This window comes from Ptychodera flava, chromosome 12 (genome assembly GCF_041260155.1).
Source record: "Ptychodera flava strain L36383 chromosome 12, AS_Pfla_20210202, whole genome shotgun sequence".
Taxonomy (NCBI): Eukaryota; Metazoa; Hemichordata; class Enteropneusta; family Ptychoderidae; genus Ptychodera; species Ptychodera flava.
Window position 1 is genome coordinate 11,125,642 of NC_091939.1, and position 16,153 is coordinate 11,141,794.

Sequence of the window (16,153 nt, forward strand, 5' to 3'; positions counted from 1 at the left end):
CCTGCTACTTTTGACCTCGAAGTTAAACGGCACTATACCAGACATGTGCAGAAGTCGTTTTGAGAGAAAAGCGTTTTATGTAAGATAATGGATAGCGAGTGAGTCCAAATTACTTCGGGCTTGAGTCGACCGACGCCGGCATGACATCAGTTCTATCCGCGATATCGGTAAATCTTGAATGATAAACGCGGGAAGTATGTATATCCTGCCAAGGACAAGTAGGGCGCTGATTAAAACTGGTTGAGAACAAGCCAGAAGGCCATGAATCAACGACTTACGGCCAATAAATAAAACAGTAATTTATTATTCTCCTTCGTGTAATTCAACTTAAAACAAAAACTGCGGTCTAAATGCGATAGTAAAGCAAACATGGGTGATATTGAGGTTCGCTTTTTCGTTTATTTTACGTGTCGTGCTGTGTTGAAGTTAGAGTCTCATTTATTTTTCTCTCAGTGATACTCTGGAACGAACAATGATTTAAGACAGTCTTTAACCACTCTAGGCCTACATATATGCAGTCGTTAAGTGCGCATGTTCGCACTTCGGACGATCGTTAATCACAACCTTTGATCGCAGCCACCCTACGGACCTGGCTTTAGCCGGGTGCTCCCATTCATCACGTCGAGGCGCCAATGTGGGAAACAGGCTCATGCAGTTAATATGTCTCTGTCTTTGTTCGTCTCTCTCTGTCTGCCTATCCCCGTTACCTTTGTCTTGTGTCCAATATAAGTTCAGAAGCTGTAACTTTCAGAACTATGATGATTTTTTCCACTATGAATGTTTTTAATGTCAACAACAATTTCTTGTTCTACCCCCTACAGCACGTTATGATATACAGTATTTAGCTTGTCAACTCAACCTGTACGTGTGTAAACTGCATCGTAATTGTTCACAAGTGAATTCTGGTCCGGACTGGCTTAAAATCCAAATACAAAAAATAACAGAGCATTTTTTTCAAAATTTATATCGACCTCCGCCGTCTTCGAGCGCGAATAGGATCGGTGATTCATGTCAGCGACTAAGCTCTTTAAGATCGATTGACTGGCAGAAATCTAAACGCGCAAGATGTGACGAGACAGTAAACGGTCATCCGGTGGGACAACTCTATTCTTTGGAGCCACTTCACAAGGTATCATCAGTTTATTTGGCATTATCCGTAAAACGCTAAAGAGTATGATGCTTTACAACTTCTGTTGTATGCATTGACTGGCTGCGTTGTACCATTTGCAGGGATTGTTTATAGCTCTGATAATTGTAACATCTGATGGATTGTCTATTTTGTCTGTTTGTCAGACACAGTCTATTGTCCTGTATCAATCATCATGCCGACAGGCCTAGATTCCAATTTGTTAGTTCGCAAAAAAAACAAAACAAAACAAAAAAAAAAACAACGTCAGCTTTTATGATTTTCACAACTTTTGATGCGAATCTGAGAAATCAAATGCATGGTTCCATGGAACGATTGTTAAGAAAATAAGTACGATCGTAAGACGAGTATACACGATCGTTTGTATTTTTCGCAAGAATTATGGAAATTATGGAGTCATTCTCTTTGCCCATTCAAGTTCGTGTTCCCTGTCGCAGTTTTCTCGCAGGTGCAATTGTACTATCACCATCAATTAAGTTTTGTTTTCTTCCGCAAAGAGAGTTTGGTTCAAAGTTACGGTCCGAAGTAAGGAAAAAAGAATCAAAATAATAAATACAGCCATGCATGCGTGCAATGCCCGCTATTATTGTTGACAATTGAATTGTACTATGAGAATTCATTCGACGCTCAACAAAACATTGCATATCATACACCATGTGTGGTGTTTGCAGGATAATACTTGGATTTCCTACACTCTTTAGGGGAAACACACAAATTTGATGTATGAAAAATATTGAAAATAGCTGCGTTTTCCCGCTAGAACTTTTGTACGTTCAAGACGAGAGAGCGCACAACTTGCAAAATTTCGGCCATTCTTGACGCTCGGCTACTTATATTTAGTCTACACGACGGAGTATGAAACATAACACGTGACTTGAACGATGTATAATTTGCATAATGTAAACTTCTATGTGAATTTGAAGTTCATTTATTACATTTAATTTTCACCAGCAACAACAAAACCAGTTCAAATCTACTATTCAGGAAAATTTGAATATTTGCAATTTCAGTACGTAAAGCATATCGAAATTGCGGCTGATATAAGAGCAAAATGCAAATGAACAAATATAAGACGACATAACCTTGTAGCATGTTAGCCGATTGCTATGTATATGTGGAAAAATGTCCCCTATAACCATTGCAGTGGTGTTGTTATACCTGTAGCGGTGTATGGGACATTGATGCTATTGACGCCCCAGTGGGATTCAAAGTGGTCGCTAGAAATTAAGAGATCCGCTAAGGGGCGCTGTCTGACTGCCAGATTAGAGTGAAACTTGCACACAGTGCCTACAGGTCTTTTCAGTGATAATGGAATCACTACAGGCCATACCTGTCCAGCGATGACGCAATAACGGGAGGGACGGTGCTGGGATATTTTTTTGAAACCTGAACAGGCGCTCCCTCCCTGTTCCCTCCAAGATGGCCGACACAGAGCGATATTTACATTCCGTATACGAGTGCATGTCTCACGATCCAGAGCGGACGATGCCACGAAATCCTTGAAAGGCTTCTATCGGTTCGTGAGAAAACATTGGCGAAAACAACAGCTGTCATAGTGGGGACTGTTCTAACGAAAATTGGCTGCATTAGGAGAATGTCTTTCAAGGTTGGAACTTATCTGTCCCGGAAAAGTGGCGTATTTGTCGACGCTGCAGCCAATCAGCTGTAAGACTTAGTCATTTTGTGAGAAGAATCGTAATATGAAATAAAATGTTTGGGTGAATAAGTAAATTTGCGTGCCGATGGATATGCCCCTCCCAATCACTCGAAAGCCGTGACGTCACGAGAGAAAATTACGATTCAACCATATCTGGTGGCATGAAAGAAATTTCAATCGAATATTATTGTCACAGTCCCTCTGGCTTGTGATTATTGTCCTCGGAGTCGAGTCTCTCTGGCAGAAATTACAGAGCGCAGCGTTACACCGGAGTTGTCACTAATTTCCAATTGACAGGACATAAAGAGAATGCAATCAATGCTTGCTGTTGAGGATGGCTTTTCCTAATTGCCGGTTAACGCTTTATTTGTCAGCTCCTTGCATGACGAATCCAAAGCTGCTTTAGCTTGAACATATCCATCAGACTGTCCAACTCGTTTACTATTCCAAGTCCGGCTGTCAGCGACCTGCAATACTTGTGTATTTGTTTAATATCATCACCTAAAATGGGAGATGTTTATTCAAAAAAAGGAAAATGTGAACTCTCCATGCGTGTGTTGTCCGTATAGTTGTTGGGAGGCATTTGACGGACACATACACAGGTATACATAGCCGTGCAGACCGTCGCACAATCGGATTCAGTTTGTATAGTTACGTCTATCTGCTGACAGTGAGTATTTATTCCACGTGGCGTGCATCCAACTTGCATGCCTTCTGGTCAACAAGCCGGCTTCAAAGGCAACGACAAATCCATTACACCCCGACATTCGTTTTTGTTTGGCTCACGTAACGCGATCAAGAGTGCGGCTGATTGTTTTGTCCCGTGGCTGGCCAACAGAATGGCTGTAGACAATTATGGTATTAAGGACTTCAGGGGAAAGGACCAACGCGGAGAATATAACCTTGAGGAACATCTGAACGAAACTGTTCTGTCAATCTCCGAACACCTTAACGCGCCTTCTGTCAGTTGTCCCATCCCGTCAACGAGGTGACGACTGTCAATGTACCAGACCAAAGTCGAAAACTGCCATGGCTCTACGAATGTTGGTGATCGCGTGCCACCTTGCGTCCATCAACTCCCCCTAGGGAGGGTGAGATAAAGAGCAAGCTCACGTCAGACGCCGCGGTTTCTGAAGACTTATCGGTCATTCATTAAATGCAGATTTCAAGGAATTACTTGATTCCATGCTTATAGCCTGAGCACAGTAAACAGGCCCACGTATGGTCGCGATGGTGTGTTGCCCTTTGCAATTTACATTTCGCCAATCTTTTTGTTGAGAAACATTTTTAATAATATTTAAGGAGTGTCAATGAAAGCTTCTAGTACCATGACGATGCGAACACAGACAAATACAGCAATAGTAGATTATGCAAGTGCTTGCACCTATTGGCGATCTTTCCATACAGAATTTATGCCAAAGAAATTAACAAACCTATTTAAACAGTGGCGATTCGGCAAAAGACAAAAATCAAAACTACTGGACTGAGTCCTCAGATAAAAGTAAAGTGTCGACACGACTGAGTGACATCGGGGTATACACTCTACATAAACTTCACGGAATACTTCATTCGTTTTGGTCCGTCGAGCCTCATCCATTATGGTCAGTTGCCTAAGCTGGATTTTTTAGAATTCGTTGTCATGGATATTTGAGGTCTCACATTGATATGACTCACAATGATTGCATTCAATTAAGTCAGATTCACCGGGCAGAAAATGGTTTCGCTACCTCGATATAGTTATTGTTGGTTTGTTGATTATGAACATCTTTAAAGTATTCTATGTCATTCATATATATATATATATATATATATATATATATATATATATATATATATATATATATATATATATATATATATATATAGGTGTCTTCGTCGGAAAGTAGTGCTCGATACATACATATATATAATATACTATATATATGTACGTGTATATATATATATATATATATATATATATATATATATATATATATATATATATAAATCTGTCATATTTCAATATCACGTTTCTAGTTATATATATATATATATATATATATATATATATATATATATATATATACATATATATAAGCTGACCTACCATGTTCATGGTAAATTTAAATACACATGTATGTATGTATGTATGTATGTATGTATGTATGTATGTATGTATGTATGTATGTATGTATGTATGTATGTATGTATGTATGTATGTATGTATGTATGTATGTATGTATGTATGTATGTATGTATGTATGTATGTATGTATGTATGTATGTATGACATGTATGTATGTATGTATGTATGTATGTATGTATGTATGTATGTATGTATGTATGTATGTATGAATGTATGTATGTATGTATGTATGTAAGTATGTGAATATACATGTACATATTAATACAATGCAACTCGTATGTGCATTCACACAGACAGAGAAAAATAGACAATGTCAAACAAACAAACATGCGTATTTTGTGAGAAGAAGTTTTGGCGAAAGCTTAGCAGTTATGATGCTATCCGTAAATCACATAGAATTTCAGCTAGGTGATGTACCAATCGACACATTACACAAATAAATACCGGGTGCGGACTTCTATTAATTTTCGGCTGCACGATAATTATTCATTTCGGCTGTGAGTATTCCATTTTGTTCAACTACAAAAATCAAACTACCAGAATAGAATGTTCCTTACACTAATGCAGCTGTAAGGATGCCGAGTAATTCATTAATAATTATCATAAAGAGTGTGGCGTTCATTTCACCAATCCTGAGTGGTTTAACACTGTTTGCGCGACTCGGCTTTTTTGCTCAGGTCCAAGTGTTTTCTTGTCGGAGCCGAGGGAGAGTCGCTCTGAAGCATCTGTGGTCGTGGGGATTTATTAAGGACTTGGGTCGACTTACAAGAAAGATGGCATGAAGAATGCAACAATTGACAACGCGGTAGGACTACCTCAGGTTAGGGGTATTCCGGCAATGCGAAACAGTCTAATAGATTTGGATACACGGAATACCGAGCGATATCAGAAAAAGTCATCATACACGGAGTAATTTATCGCGATCGGAGTTGCGTTGACCTCGGGGATGAGGGGTGACGGGACATGTTGGTCGAAACTTCGACAACTGTTTGGCATTTGTCATGTCTGTCATGTTCCAAAGCGTCAAGGAATCTTAGGGCGACAGCCTGTGGTCGGAGAGCACGCTGCCGTGCATGTTTTCCCTTCTCAGCGTCTGGTATCTTCATTTGTCCGGGCATAACCGTGGAGAGAAGGGGGCCAAGCAGTAGGAACTCCCCCCCCTCTCTCTCTCTGTCTCTCTCTCTCTCTCCCTCTCTCTCTCTCTCTCTCTCTCTCTCTCTCTCTCTCTCTCTCTCTCTCTCTCTCTCTCTCTCTCTCTCTCTCTCTTTACCAAACCACGTATCTGAATTATATTTTACTTGACAAACTACTCAAAATTGTTTGTTTACGAAAAAACATTCAGTTGGTAGCCAAATGAACGGCAGTACAATAGACACTAGCTACTGTCTTATCTGTGGTATAACGAACTGTAAGAAAGCCCCCTCCCCAACGGCAAACATCTTCAGTTTGCCCCACTGGGAGCCGCAGTCAATGCACTTGTCGAAAATAGCTAAATCTGGCCCTGTAAGGTTCATTGACTCCAGGCAGTATTGGTTGATTGTTGCCGTTAGGGGCTATTCGGAGAGATATCCCTGCGCACGCATGCTGCGATTTTTTTTATGCAGTGATTGACACGGTGAATTGATGGGGCTAGGTGGTGCGGACGGACGAATGCGGTGGTCGCTTGGCTAATTGGCCGTTTGATTAATTGATTGGTTCGCCAAACGGGTTAATGTATTGAAATCGACAATCACATCTGATCACTTTCGTCCATCCTGACAAATACGCTGATGAGGGAATGAGTCAGGGTAATGCCATGTGAAGGATTTCATCTTCACTAAAACGTGATGATCGGGGAAGCAAAAATTTCACCGAAAAGACATTACACTAAGCAGATGTACTATCAACATTTCCTCTGTATCACAGTTCAAGCATACTTCAAGCTGTCTAAGCTTACAGGGAACACCGCAGATCTCAGGCGAATCACAAATTCAGAAAGACTTTCAATCGCAGCTCTTTCAGCCTGGTCGGTACTCCTACAGAACCCTTATCTAGTTCTCCTGCAGATATCTACCTTCATAAAGAAGTCTTTATCTGTGATCCCGGGATCTTCATCAATGTCTTTTTGTTAACGTCTAATAGATGACACAAGACTAATTTACCAAAAGTTGGCCGGACTCCAAACAGTTTTAAACTTTGAACACTTTCACGCGGTGTGCGAGATTAGACTGTCGCGCCACGTGACCGATTACTTTGAATGATGTAACATGTCGTGAACCGTGCTTCGAGGGGGAAGAGAATTCAGAACGGATTTAGATTTGAAGGAAAGTTTGCGTGAATAAAGTCAAAGACGCAAGATAAATGACATCACTGTCATAGTTGTTGGATACTGTGGCAATGTACAACGTTACCCCGACGAATGAATCTTAGACGGAAAGTTGAAATTGAAGAAGGAATATTATTAATTGTCAATAGCTGTATACAGTGATGTTGTTGGAAAGGTTAAATTATACAAGGGAGAGATGACAAGCAGTGAGTAGTCGAACATGCACGGAGGAGTACACACTGCAATTCATCTCAACATCCGAGTAACTTGTTAGGTCCAGACATAGCGAGAAAAAGACATATAGTTGTGATCACGATATTTAATACACGTGTTCTATGCTGCCCTCTAGCACCAGTTATTAATCAAACGAAATCAACCTGGAGACTGACTTTAACGTAACAAATGTATGGTTAAAGTACTTGCGAACCCTTGCTGCGCGACCATCAAGCAGACTCGGCTGCTGTTAGAATGAATTTATAATTTAACTTGTCAACGGAACCAAACAGCTGTTGTGGAATATTGTATAGTTTGTATATTGGAAAAGAGGGGATTATGTCAAATCCATAGTAGTAGTCGCAAAAAGTGCGACTTGTTGCTACGAAGCACTGAGTTCGGACCGAATATCCAATGCCCAAAAGCACTTTCTATTCTTACGTCACTGCGGTGTGCGGTGATGTACCGACATCATGTATGCAAATTTCAAATACGGTGAAATGACGAGTCGGTAATACGCCAACCAGCCACATATCGTTTGGCACTGTTCATAAGCAATGTCCTACACAGATTTTGAAACTCAAAGACCATACAGCGAAAAGACTGGCAAAGTTTCACAAAGCCTAGATAGCTAACACCTCATAAAAAAGCTACAGGCATATTTCCAGAATGCATACGAGATACGCGGGGCTTATAGAATGAATCTGAACCCAAGAGAGACACAAAATTTCTCATTTCCCGTCTGGGAATGTTTGCCACGTTCCATACCGTTGCAACGCAAAATAATGAAGCTACCGACAAACGGTCGCTGTCCTAAAAGAAATTCGTGGCATTACAATCCAATGGACCACCATTTGATTTGCAACTTCTCAGAGATATTTATGTTTTACAGCACCACTCACGAATTGTAAAATTTGACGTATAAACTGAAACTATACTACCGACAAAATAGCCCGAGAAATTATCTGCAACTACACACGAGGATAAACTCTCTCTCGCTCCCCCCCCTCTCTCTCTCTCTCTCTCTCTCTCTCTCTCTCTCTCTCTCTCTCTCTCTCTCTCTCTCAATGCTTTTCTGTTAACTGTATCACGCGGGCTGCAATGTTGGTCTTCATGAGAGTGCAGTTGTGTCGTATCAGCTGAAAGATAAACCAGTTTTCACACGCATCCCTCTCAGCCGGTATGTCAAAAGATGAAGTGGCGTCAGTGCGTAAAACATCAAATTTCTAAATGGTTATTCTCTACTCTTCCAACAAAATAGTATGAACAACCAAACGACATTTTTCCCAACGACCATAAATTAGCACACATATGATTAAAAATCATCCGATTAAACGTCAAAACACGGCAAATTAGCTCCCTTTCGAGTGTCGGTGAGACCGAAGTCCGATGCAGATGACGTCATTGCCTCGCCCGGGGCTCCAGTTAGTCAAACAGAGCAGAAAATCGAAGCATGTCGGGTTACCAACTCATTATTACAAGCACACGCACTTGGAGAAGTATATCGACGAGCGCTCAGTATATCAACAAGAGTAATGCGATTATTTACACGGGAGGCGTGCACAGACGACGTGTAAGTGTTATGTGAACCCGTGCTCGGTTATTGGACCCAGGTTAACGACAATGTCTGGACACACCCTTTGCTAGCGAGATGTTGTGTAAACTTATAAACTTGAGAGAGAGAGAGAGAGAGAGAGAGAGAGAGAGAGAGAGAGAGAGAGAGAGAGAGAGAGAGAGAGAGAGAGAGGTTGTTGATAGATCGCCTTTTATTCTCATTCATATTTTAAATTCCAAAGCTTGAATATTACAATTTAACATAACTTGTTAGTAAATTTAAAAGAAATATTCCCATTCAACAGCGTTTTATTTTTGAAAGCACTTGCTGGGTAAACAACCCATGAAATATGTTTTGCATAGCTTGGTGTCATAGTACAGTAAGCTATCATGTTCGTGAATGTGGTAAATTAATGCGACATCTCATCTGCGCTGTATTTCTAGTTTACGTAAGTAATATTTGAATTAAACAAACATTCATAATTCTTCTCCGAAGCATATGCTCTTAATGGCAGCGGGAAAGTGAATTTCACTTACAAGCCAATGTCTTCAACTGAATGATATTATCTCTTCTGCGTGTAATGGAAACTATTTGTCTGTGCGATAATCGAAAACAGCACTCAGGGTTAATTTCAGACAACGATTCATAGACAATGTAGGCTTTTGAAATACTGACTGAAAATCACACAGGCTTTGAGACAATACCATGGGTGATAACTCCAAATAAAGTTAGGTATTATGTGATCTTGACCTTCAATCATCATGCCCTGAAAGTCAACGGTTGACATTTCTGCGAATATCCGAGGCAAGCTGAGAGATGTTGAACGCAGAGACGATTTTATAAAAAAAGCGAACAGTTCTAGACAAGCAATTTTGTACGCATTTGTTGTGGAATATAAAATGGTGACTCAGACTTGGCTGGCTCGCTCATGGTCAAGTATTGAGCTTCAAAGTGAGCGCGCTAACTTGAGATGTGGTGGTTTCCTCATAAATGTCACATCCTAGGGGTACACCCGTAAATGTCAAACATAACTGTCTATTGAGCATAACGTTACTCTTGTAATTCTGAGTGTGTTCAAGACATCTATAATCACAAACATCTTGCATTATAGCGGATCAGTAGAGACGCACCAGCAGATTGCCAAAAGAATAGACCCAGCTTTGAGAGCATTTGCTGTGTTTGTGCAGTATGACGTCATTTCTTGAAGTGACAAACAGAATGGACGTCGCATATAATTGTGTCTCCTGAAACTGCAATAGTCCATTTGCTTGTAGGGGTGTTTCGCGTTATATCAAATTATTAGAAACTGGTAGATAATTCCCGGTCCGAACTCTTGCCATGTTCGTCTTTCAAGATGCGTAATGCATTGATGGTTTTATAACGTAACGATAATAAAGGTGACACATTTTACATCATACCGCGGCAAGATTTAATCCAAGGATCAGATTTGGTAACGATAAATTATTAAATTTCCTTCGCTATTGTCAAAGTACGGACTTAAATAATCACCTATAGATGGCGGAATGTTGATTCGGGTATATGTATTTTGGGCTGTACATAGGGACATTTTTGAGTAAACGTCATCATTCTCAAAAAACTTTGTGCCACTGTGGTATTCAGTGCTATCGAAGGTTTCATCGGTATAAAGGGGACAACCAAAGCAGAAAGAATCTCTTCATCTGTTATGGCAAGTCAACATGCAGATCTGAAAGGGCTTCAAGACTATTTTGTTCAAAGACGGAGGGGTCGTCGACGTCTGGGACAATGAGAATTCGTCAATTGTATCGACGTGTCACCGGTCCCAGTACACGCATTTTACTTTTTTTTTAAACCGACTACAAATGCGAACTCAAGTACTGACTGCCCATCCTTGCCGCGCACAATGTCTTCCTTTTACAAGGTGAGTGTTTGGATTGCCCCCTGAAAAGCCGAGCTGAGAATTGAGAGGCCTCGGACAAAAGAAAACAAAATACGGCACGCACGGACAATAAGGGAATGGAGCTGTCTGTGATACGGCGCTGTTACTAAAACACGCCGGAAATGTTGGTGTGGGTGTGAAGGTAATAACATCGGTACAGTTTAATTCGCCTTTGAATGGCGTTCGCGCTAACATCGCCCTGTTCAGAGTACCGAAACACAGCGTGCCCAGCTCAACTGCAAATCGCATCTGTTTGAACCCGTTTACGGCACAGGTGAAACTCAAAAGAAAAGTTTAATTTATGTGCCTTGAAGGCGCACACATATCCGCCAGAAGAAACATGTGGCGGTCTGCTCCGTTGTACTATCGCTTTAATAAGTTGAGCTAACTCAGTTTAACAGTTGTGCCCCTTTTCATTACAGAGGTTATCAGTCCCCCACGCCCCATGTCGAGTAGATTAATTTTGCTCGGTGTTCCAGCGATCAGAGGTAGGCGTTTTGTAGTGGCTTCCCTTTCAGTTTTCTACACGCCGTTCTCTGAGACCGTGTGCTATGTGTAATTGGACAGAAAATTCACAAAAGCGATGATAAGACAAGGTAACCTGACCCTACATTGTTACTCACTGGTCTGCAAATCCACAGAATAATGTCACCCGATGGGGACAATGTATGGGCTTGGTTCAGCCGAGCCGCACGTGTCAGGCCCGACTCTTCTCAGCGTGACATCTCGTTTGAACACATGGTGTGCCATTAGAGCACGGTTTAACGTTGAACAGATGACTGCCAAAGCGTGCTTGCGGATTCAACCACATCTGCAGAAATTGCGGCGAAAGAGTGTGAACAAATTGGAAAACATCTGCAGAAATGACGAGCGGTCTGGGAGATCCGTTGTTGTCCGACAAACCTGTTATTGGTTTTATTCTGAGACTGAGTCGTCTGAGATTCTGTAGGTGTCGTCTGCACTGCGAGTTCAACCCTCTAACCGCTGTAATTTTTCCCATCGAAATTTTAATGCAATATTTTACCAATTTTTGTGAACTTTTCTGTAAGTTTTTTCATAATTTTGGACCAACTTGATATCACATTCACCGGCTACACTTTTTAATCAAAATTTTGGCAAAAATCAGAAAAAAAAAATTACTGTGGTTTATTTTTATAAAGGTGACAAAAATAGACTTTGGTGCTCAAAGGGTTAAACTATGCACGTTTGGTTCCCTGCCGACTATCCGACGATGCTTATAAATTAGCCCTCGCATATATGGAATTTACGGGTAAAAAATTATCTTCAGTACAGAGTCGTCAATAAGGGCTGGGTCAGTGTCCTGACAAACAGAGTCGACGAATCATAAAAATATCCACAGCAACATTATCGGAATTTTTTCAGAACGACATTTTTAAGATGCAACACTATTTTGCCCTGTGTTTATACTCCATCAGAATGCGAACGATTCGCCATCTACGATCACAGTCAAACTTGTACATAGGATACTTGCAGTGTCGGTAGGAATTACTCGGTGCCGCGGTGATTTACTTACAACAAGCTGTCTGAGCGTAAAGCTGACACTTCCTGTCGACCGACCCGCCCGACGGTCAATGTTCGCGGATTTTTTTTCGCTGTCATTTAACTATCAAGCAGTTGGAAATAATGGCAACCCTAATGACTTCAAAAATAAACACTCCTTGAACGACGATTGAACTCTGAAAACAGATAAATCCCCCGAACTTGCGCTGTCAAACGAGCCGCGGTGCATTGTGGGTATCGTTTTAAACAATGCGATCGATACGTGTATATTCAAAACATCCACGCAGTTATAACATCTAACATGTTCGAGACATGACATCATAGTTTACTTGTATGGGGTGAAAGTACTCGAAATGTGCGTATAGTTTTTGTTGGCGATCCAAAAATCTACGCATGCCGAAACCCTGCACTTGTCCCACTGAGTGTTCTGTTTAAGTGGATTGTTAATCAGGAATGTTTTCGTCTCGAAATTTTAGCAAGGTAACGCTAACAAGCTCTTAATTGACGTGCTCTCCATTGACCAATACCAAACTTAGCAACCGCTGTATTAATTAAAGCTGACCATAGCTTTTGTTTTCAGTAGTCTTTGGTTGCACTTCGTAGTGCCGTGTCTTAAATTTTAAACGAGGGCAGTGACAGAAACCTCCAGCGTGTTCTTTTTGGCCTTCTACTTATAATTTATGCTCCTCACCTTAAACCGTAACATCGTTTTTATTCTTTCTTCAAGATGGAGGGAAGGGGGTGTCTGGAAGGGGGTTGCCTGTATATCTGTTTATGTGTTATTGTTTTTTAAACGACCCTCAAAACCTCCGATACTCTTCTTTTGGCGCTTGCCTGTTTCGGATAAAATACCCAGCTTCTAAGCTCCCATCTTTCAAATATCTTCGTATGCCCACTCTGAAGTCTTAATGATCTCAAAGTTGTCTTGGACCCACCTGAGTTGCTAGATCCCCAGGACGGTACCCTTTTATTCAATCGAGTCCCTGGCTCCGTCCCTCATGGATCGTACAGACGGTTCAACAAAGTGACACCATATGTTCTCTTGTCATTTGAAAACGAGAATTAGAGAACGGAGGATGATAAAGATAAAGTATTTGGAAATAGGACGGCGACGACCCTCGGTGGATGCTCGCGAGAATCTGTTAATTGGTATGCAGAGAAGGTAGCCGTTGTGATGGGGACGGGCTCGCTAGAAATTGCCTCAATTTCCGCACCTGTCTACGCTTGTCAACAGTTATCATCCCAATAATCCATCATTACTACATGCTTCGATTTATGATGTACGTGACGAAACAAAAACCTAGAGTAAAAGGAGGTGAGCAAAAGGCGGGGAACGTTTTCTTGTTTTAATCAAACGGCGTTCTTAATCTTTCCAACACGGTGCTTATACGTGCAGTCTCCAATAGCGATTCCTTGCAATCGACACAGCGATGAGAACAAAAATTAATGGAAGAATACTCCACCGACACGCGTGCCTCGGATGGTTGCAATGCCGACGTGTGTGCCTCGAAATCAATGTGTTGAACTGTCCTGTTCATAATGAAACTAGCTTCGAACTGTTTATTTAAGACGCGCAGCCGCCTCCAGCTACAATTCTGGGTGAATGCATGGAGGTTATACGTTTAATTGAATTCAATTTGGACCGATAAGTTGCAGCAGTGATTGTCGCCCGCGGTTTTCCGCGGTTCTCTGAGAAAAAAACAGCCATTCGTCGAGGGAAACTACATACGGACTGTAGCGCTGACTGGTTGAAGATGGACTGATTTCATAAACTGTTACCGCAACAGATTATTTGGTATCCCATCATGCACCATTGCATGTAGATTGAACACTAACAGCTGTGCATATAACTTTGCGATATACTCTGCAAAATTATTTGCTTTGTGGTCAAAAGGAAATCAACGATCGCTGTATTTTTTTTTTGTCAAATTAATGATCGATTATGGCCGATTGGGTAATATTTCATAATGGTTCATCGATTTCTTCAGAGGTGAATGTCTCATGTTGCATCTCATCTGGCAACCTCTTGACGCGAAAACACGTGACCATAATGACAGCACGAGACTGGCCACACGTCGATGTGTTAAGAATAAGATAAAAAATGTTTAACGGATTAGAGTGAGTGTTTGTAAACATAAATAGAGGTGATAGTGTTCTTAGCTTGGTGTGCTGAACAAAACTGATTTTTGTGAGCAGTAAATAAAATAGCAGGAATGATTTGTCCAGCACGGATAGAGAGGATGACATAGCCCTGAGATTGGTCACTCAACATCATACCCAGCAAAGGATCGCAGCAGTCCATTTCGACATTTTATCAATGTAACGGCGAACAGTCTGCTTCCGTCTTGCCAAAACTGGAGCAAAACCACTTCACACGGAATACTCTTATACTCAAGAAATAGCTTAACAGCGCGTTGTGACGTCACTTTAAGCCGATTACGGTTTTTTTTTTTGTTCGACCCCGAAAGGGCATCAAGAACCGGAATAATGTTAGGTCGACGCGCATTGCAATATCGAATGCCACGCTCTCTTGATCGGCCATTTTCTAAGACATGATAAACAATCGGGCGTACTGCCTCGTCCAGCTGACGACCGCGACGAAGTTCGAAGGCAGCCACCAACGTTTCAGTTGGCGTAGGGAACTGATTTAATCTGCTGTGAATGTTCAGACTACGAATCGCTTTGCGTGGCAAGTTTGTAAAAATAGGATGATTATGAAACAGAAAAAATCGAAGAACGGACGTCAAAAATAAACGGGAAAAGAGAATAATGCGGTGTATTGATTACCTGACAGACTCCTGTGTTGTAAGAGCAAGAACGTAACCAACAGGAGTGTTGTCGACGGTTTTGAAATCGTCGGCTTCGGCAGCTGACTAACGCAGTACATCGTACGGTCGTTCCTGAGTCCGGGCAACCCTGTGAACATATGCTGTCTCTGTAACGTACGCCAAGTGCATCCACTGGGCGGTCAGCAGTTCACCTCTGGCCAATGTAGTTCACAAATTGTTTCGAGTGATCGAGCACGGCTATACACCAACCGTTCACAATTGTCATCCGCGGCAGCTGTCGGGCCAGTCCGTAGCACACATCGAGCCTCCCTCTTGATTCACAAACACAGTGTGCGGTGTCACTTTGGGAACCCCTCTGAGGGTGGCTACTGGAGAACAGCACGTCGGAAATCAGTCTCTGTCCCAAGTTCCGTGTCTGTCAAGCTGGTACAACCGAACGTCATCACAGTACCCAGTGTATATTCAACCGCTTCGACAAGTGCATATGTACACACACAGCTCCGATTGCATCGGCATATAATAGAGATGAAAGTGGACCAAACCATTCGCTTCAGAGGGGAGGTGGAATGAAAATCGGCAGTTGTAACGGCCACACCTGCAGGTGAAGTTTACATGTGTAACCAAGGAAACGTCAGGTGTTTCTCCTAATTTGATAACTATATCATTAAATAAGAACACTTATTTAGTGTGACTGTGTTATTATGGGTGACACACCGAGCAGGAAAAAAACATCGGAGTTGGGAGCTGGATTAACGAGTGAAAAATGTATTTTCCAATGTGACTATTTGGACACTGTCCAGTAAGGTTGGTTCGATATTGACGGTTACAATTACCTATAGGTCAGTGCTCTATGTGCAATTTTAAACGTTTGGTTCGTAGTAACTTGAGAGGGATCCATACGTGTTTTGAGTACCATCACGAGTG

General features: G+C 41.5%; 1 protein-coding gene across 2 annotated transcripts in view; it reads right to left on the minus strand.

Moving 5' to 3' along the window:
• The window catches only part of LOC139144979 (neuronal acetylcholine receptor subunit alpha-3-like), a 51,207-nt gene extending 35,460 nt beyond the window's left edge, over positions 1 to 15,747 (minus strand). The window contains exon 1 of one of the 2 annotated variants that reach the window (XR_011554881.1): positions 15,228 to 15,720. Coding sequence is in view for 1 of the 2 variants with exons in the window: in XM_070715860.1 (XP_070571961.1) it covers positions 15,228 to 15,366 (139 nt within the window). In the remaining variant the exon portion in view is untranslated. Of the gene's footprint in view, positions 1 to 15,227 lie in introns of both variants that reach the window. The other variant, XM_070715860.1, reaches the window with a different exon arrangement.
• Positions 15,748 to 16,153: the final 406 nt, after the last annotated feature.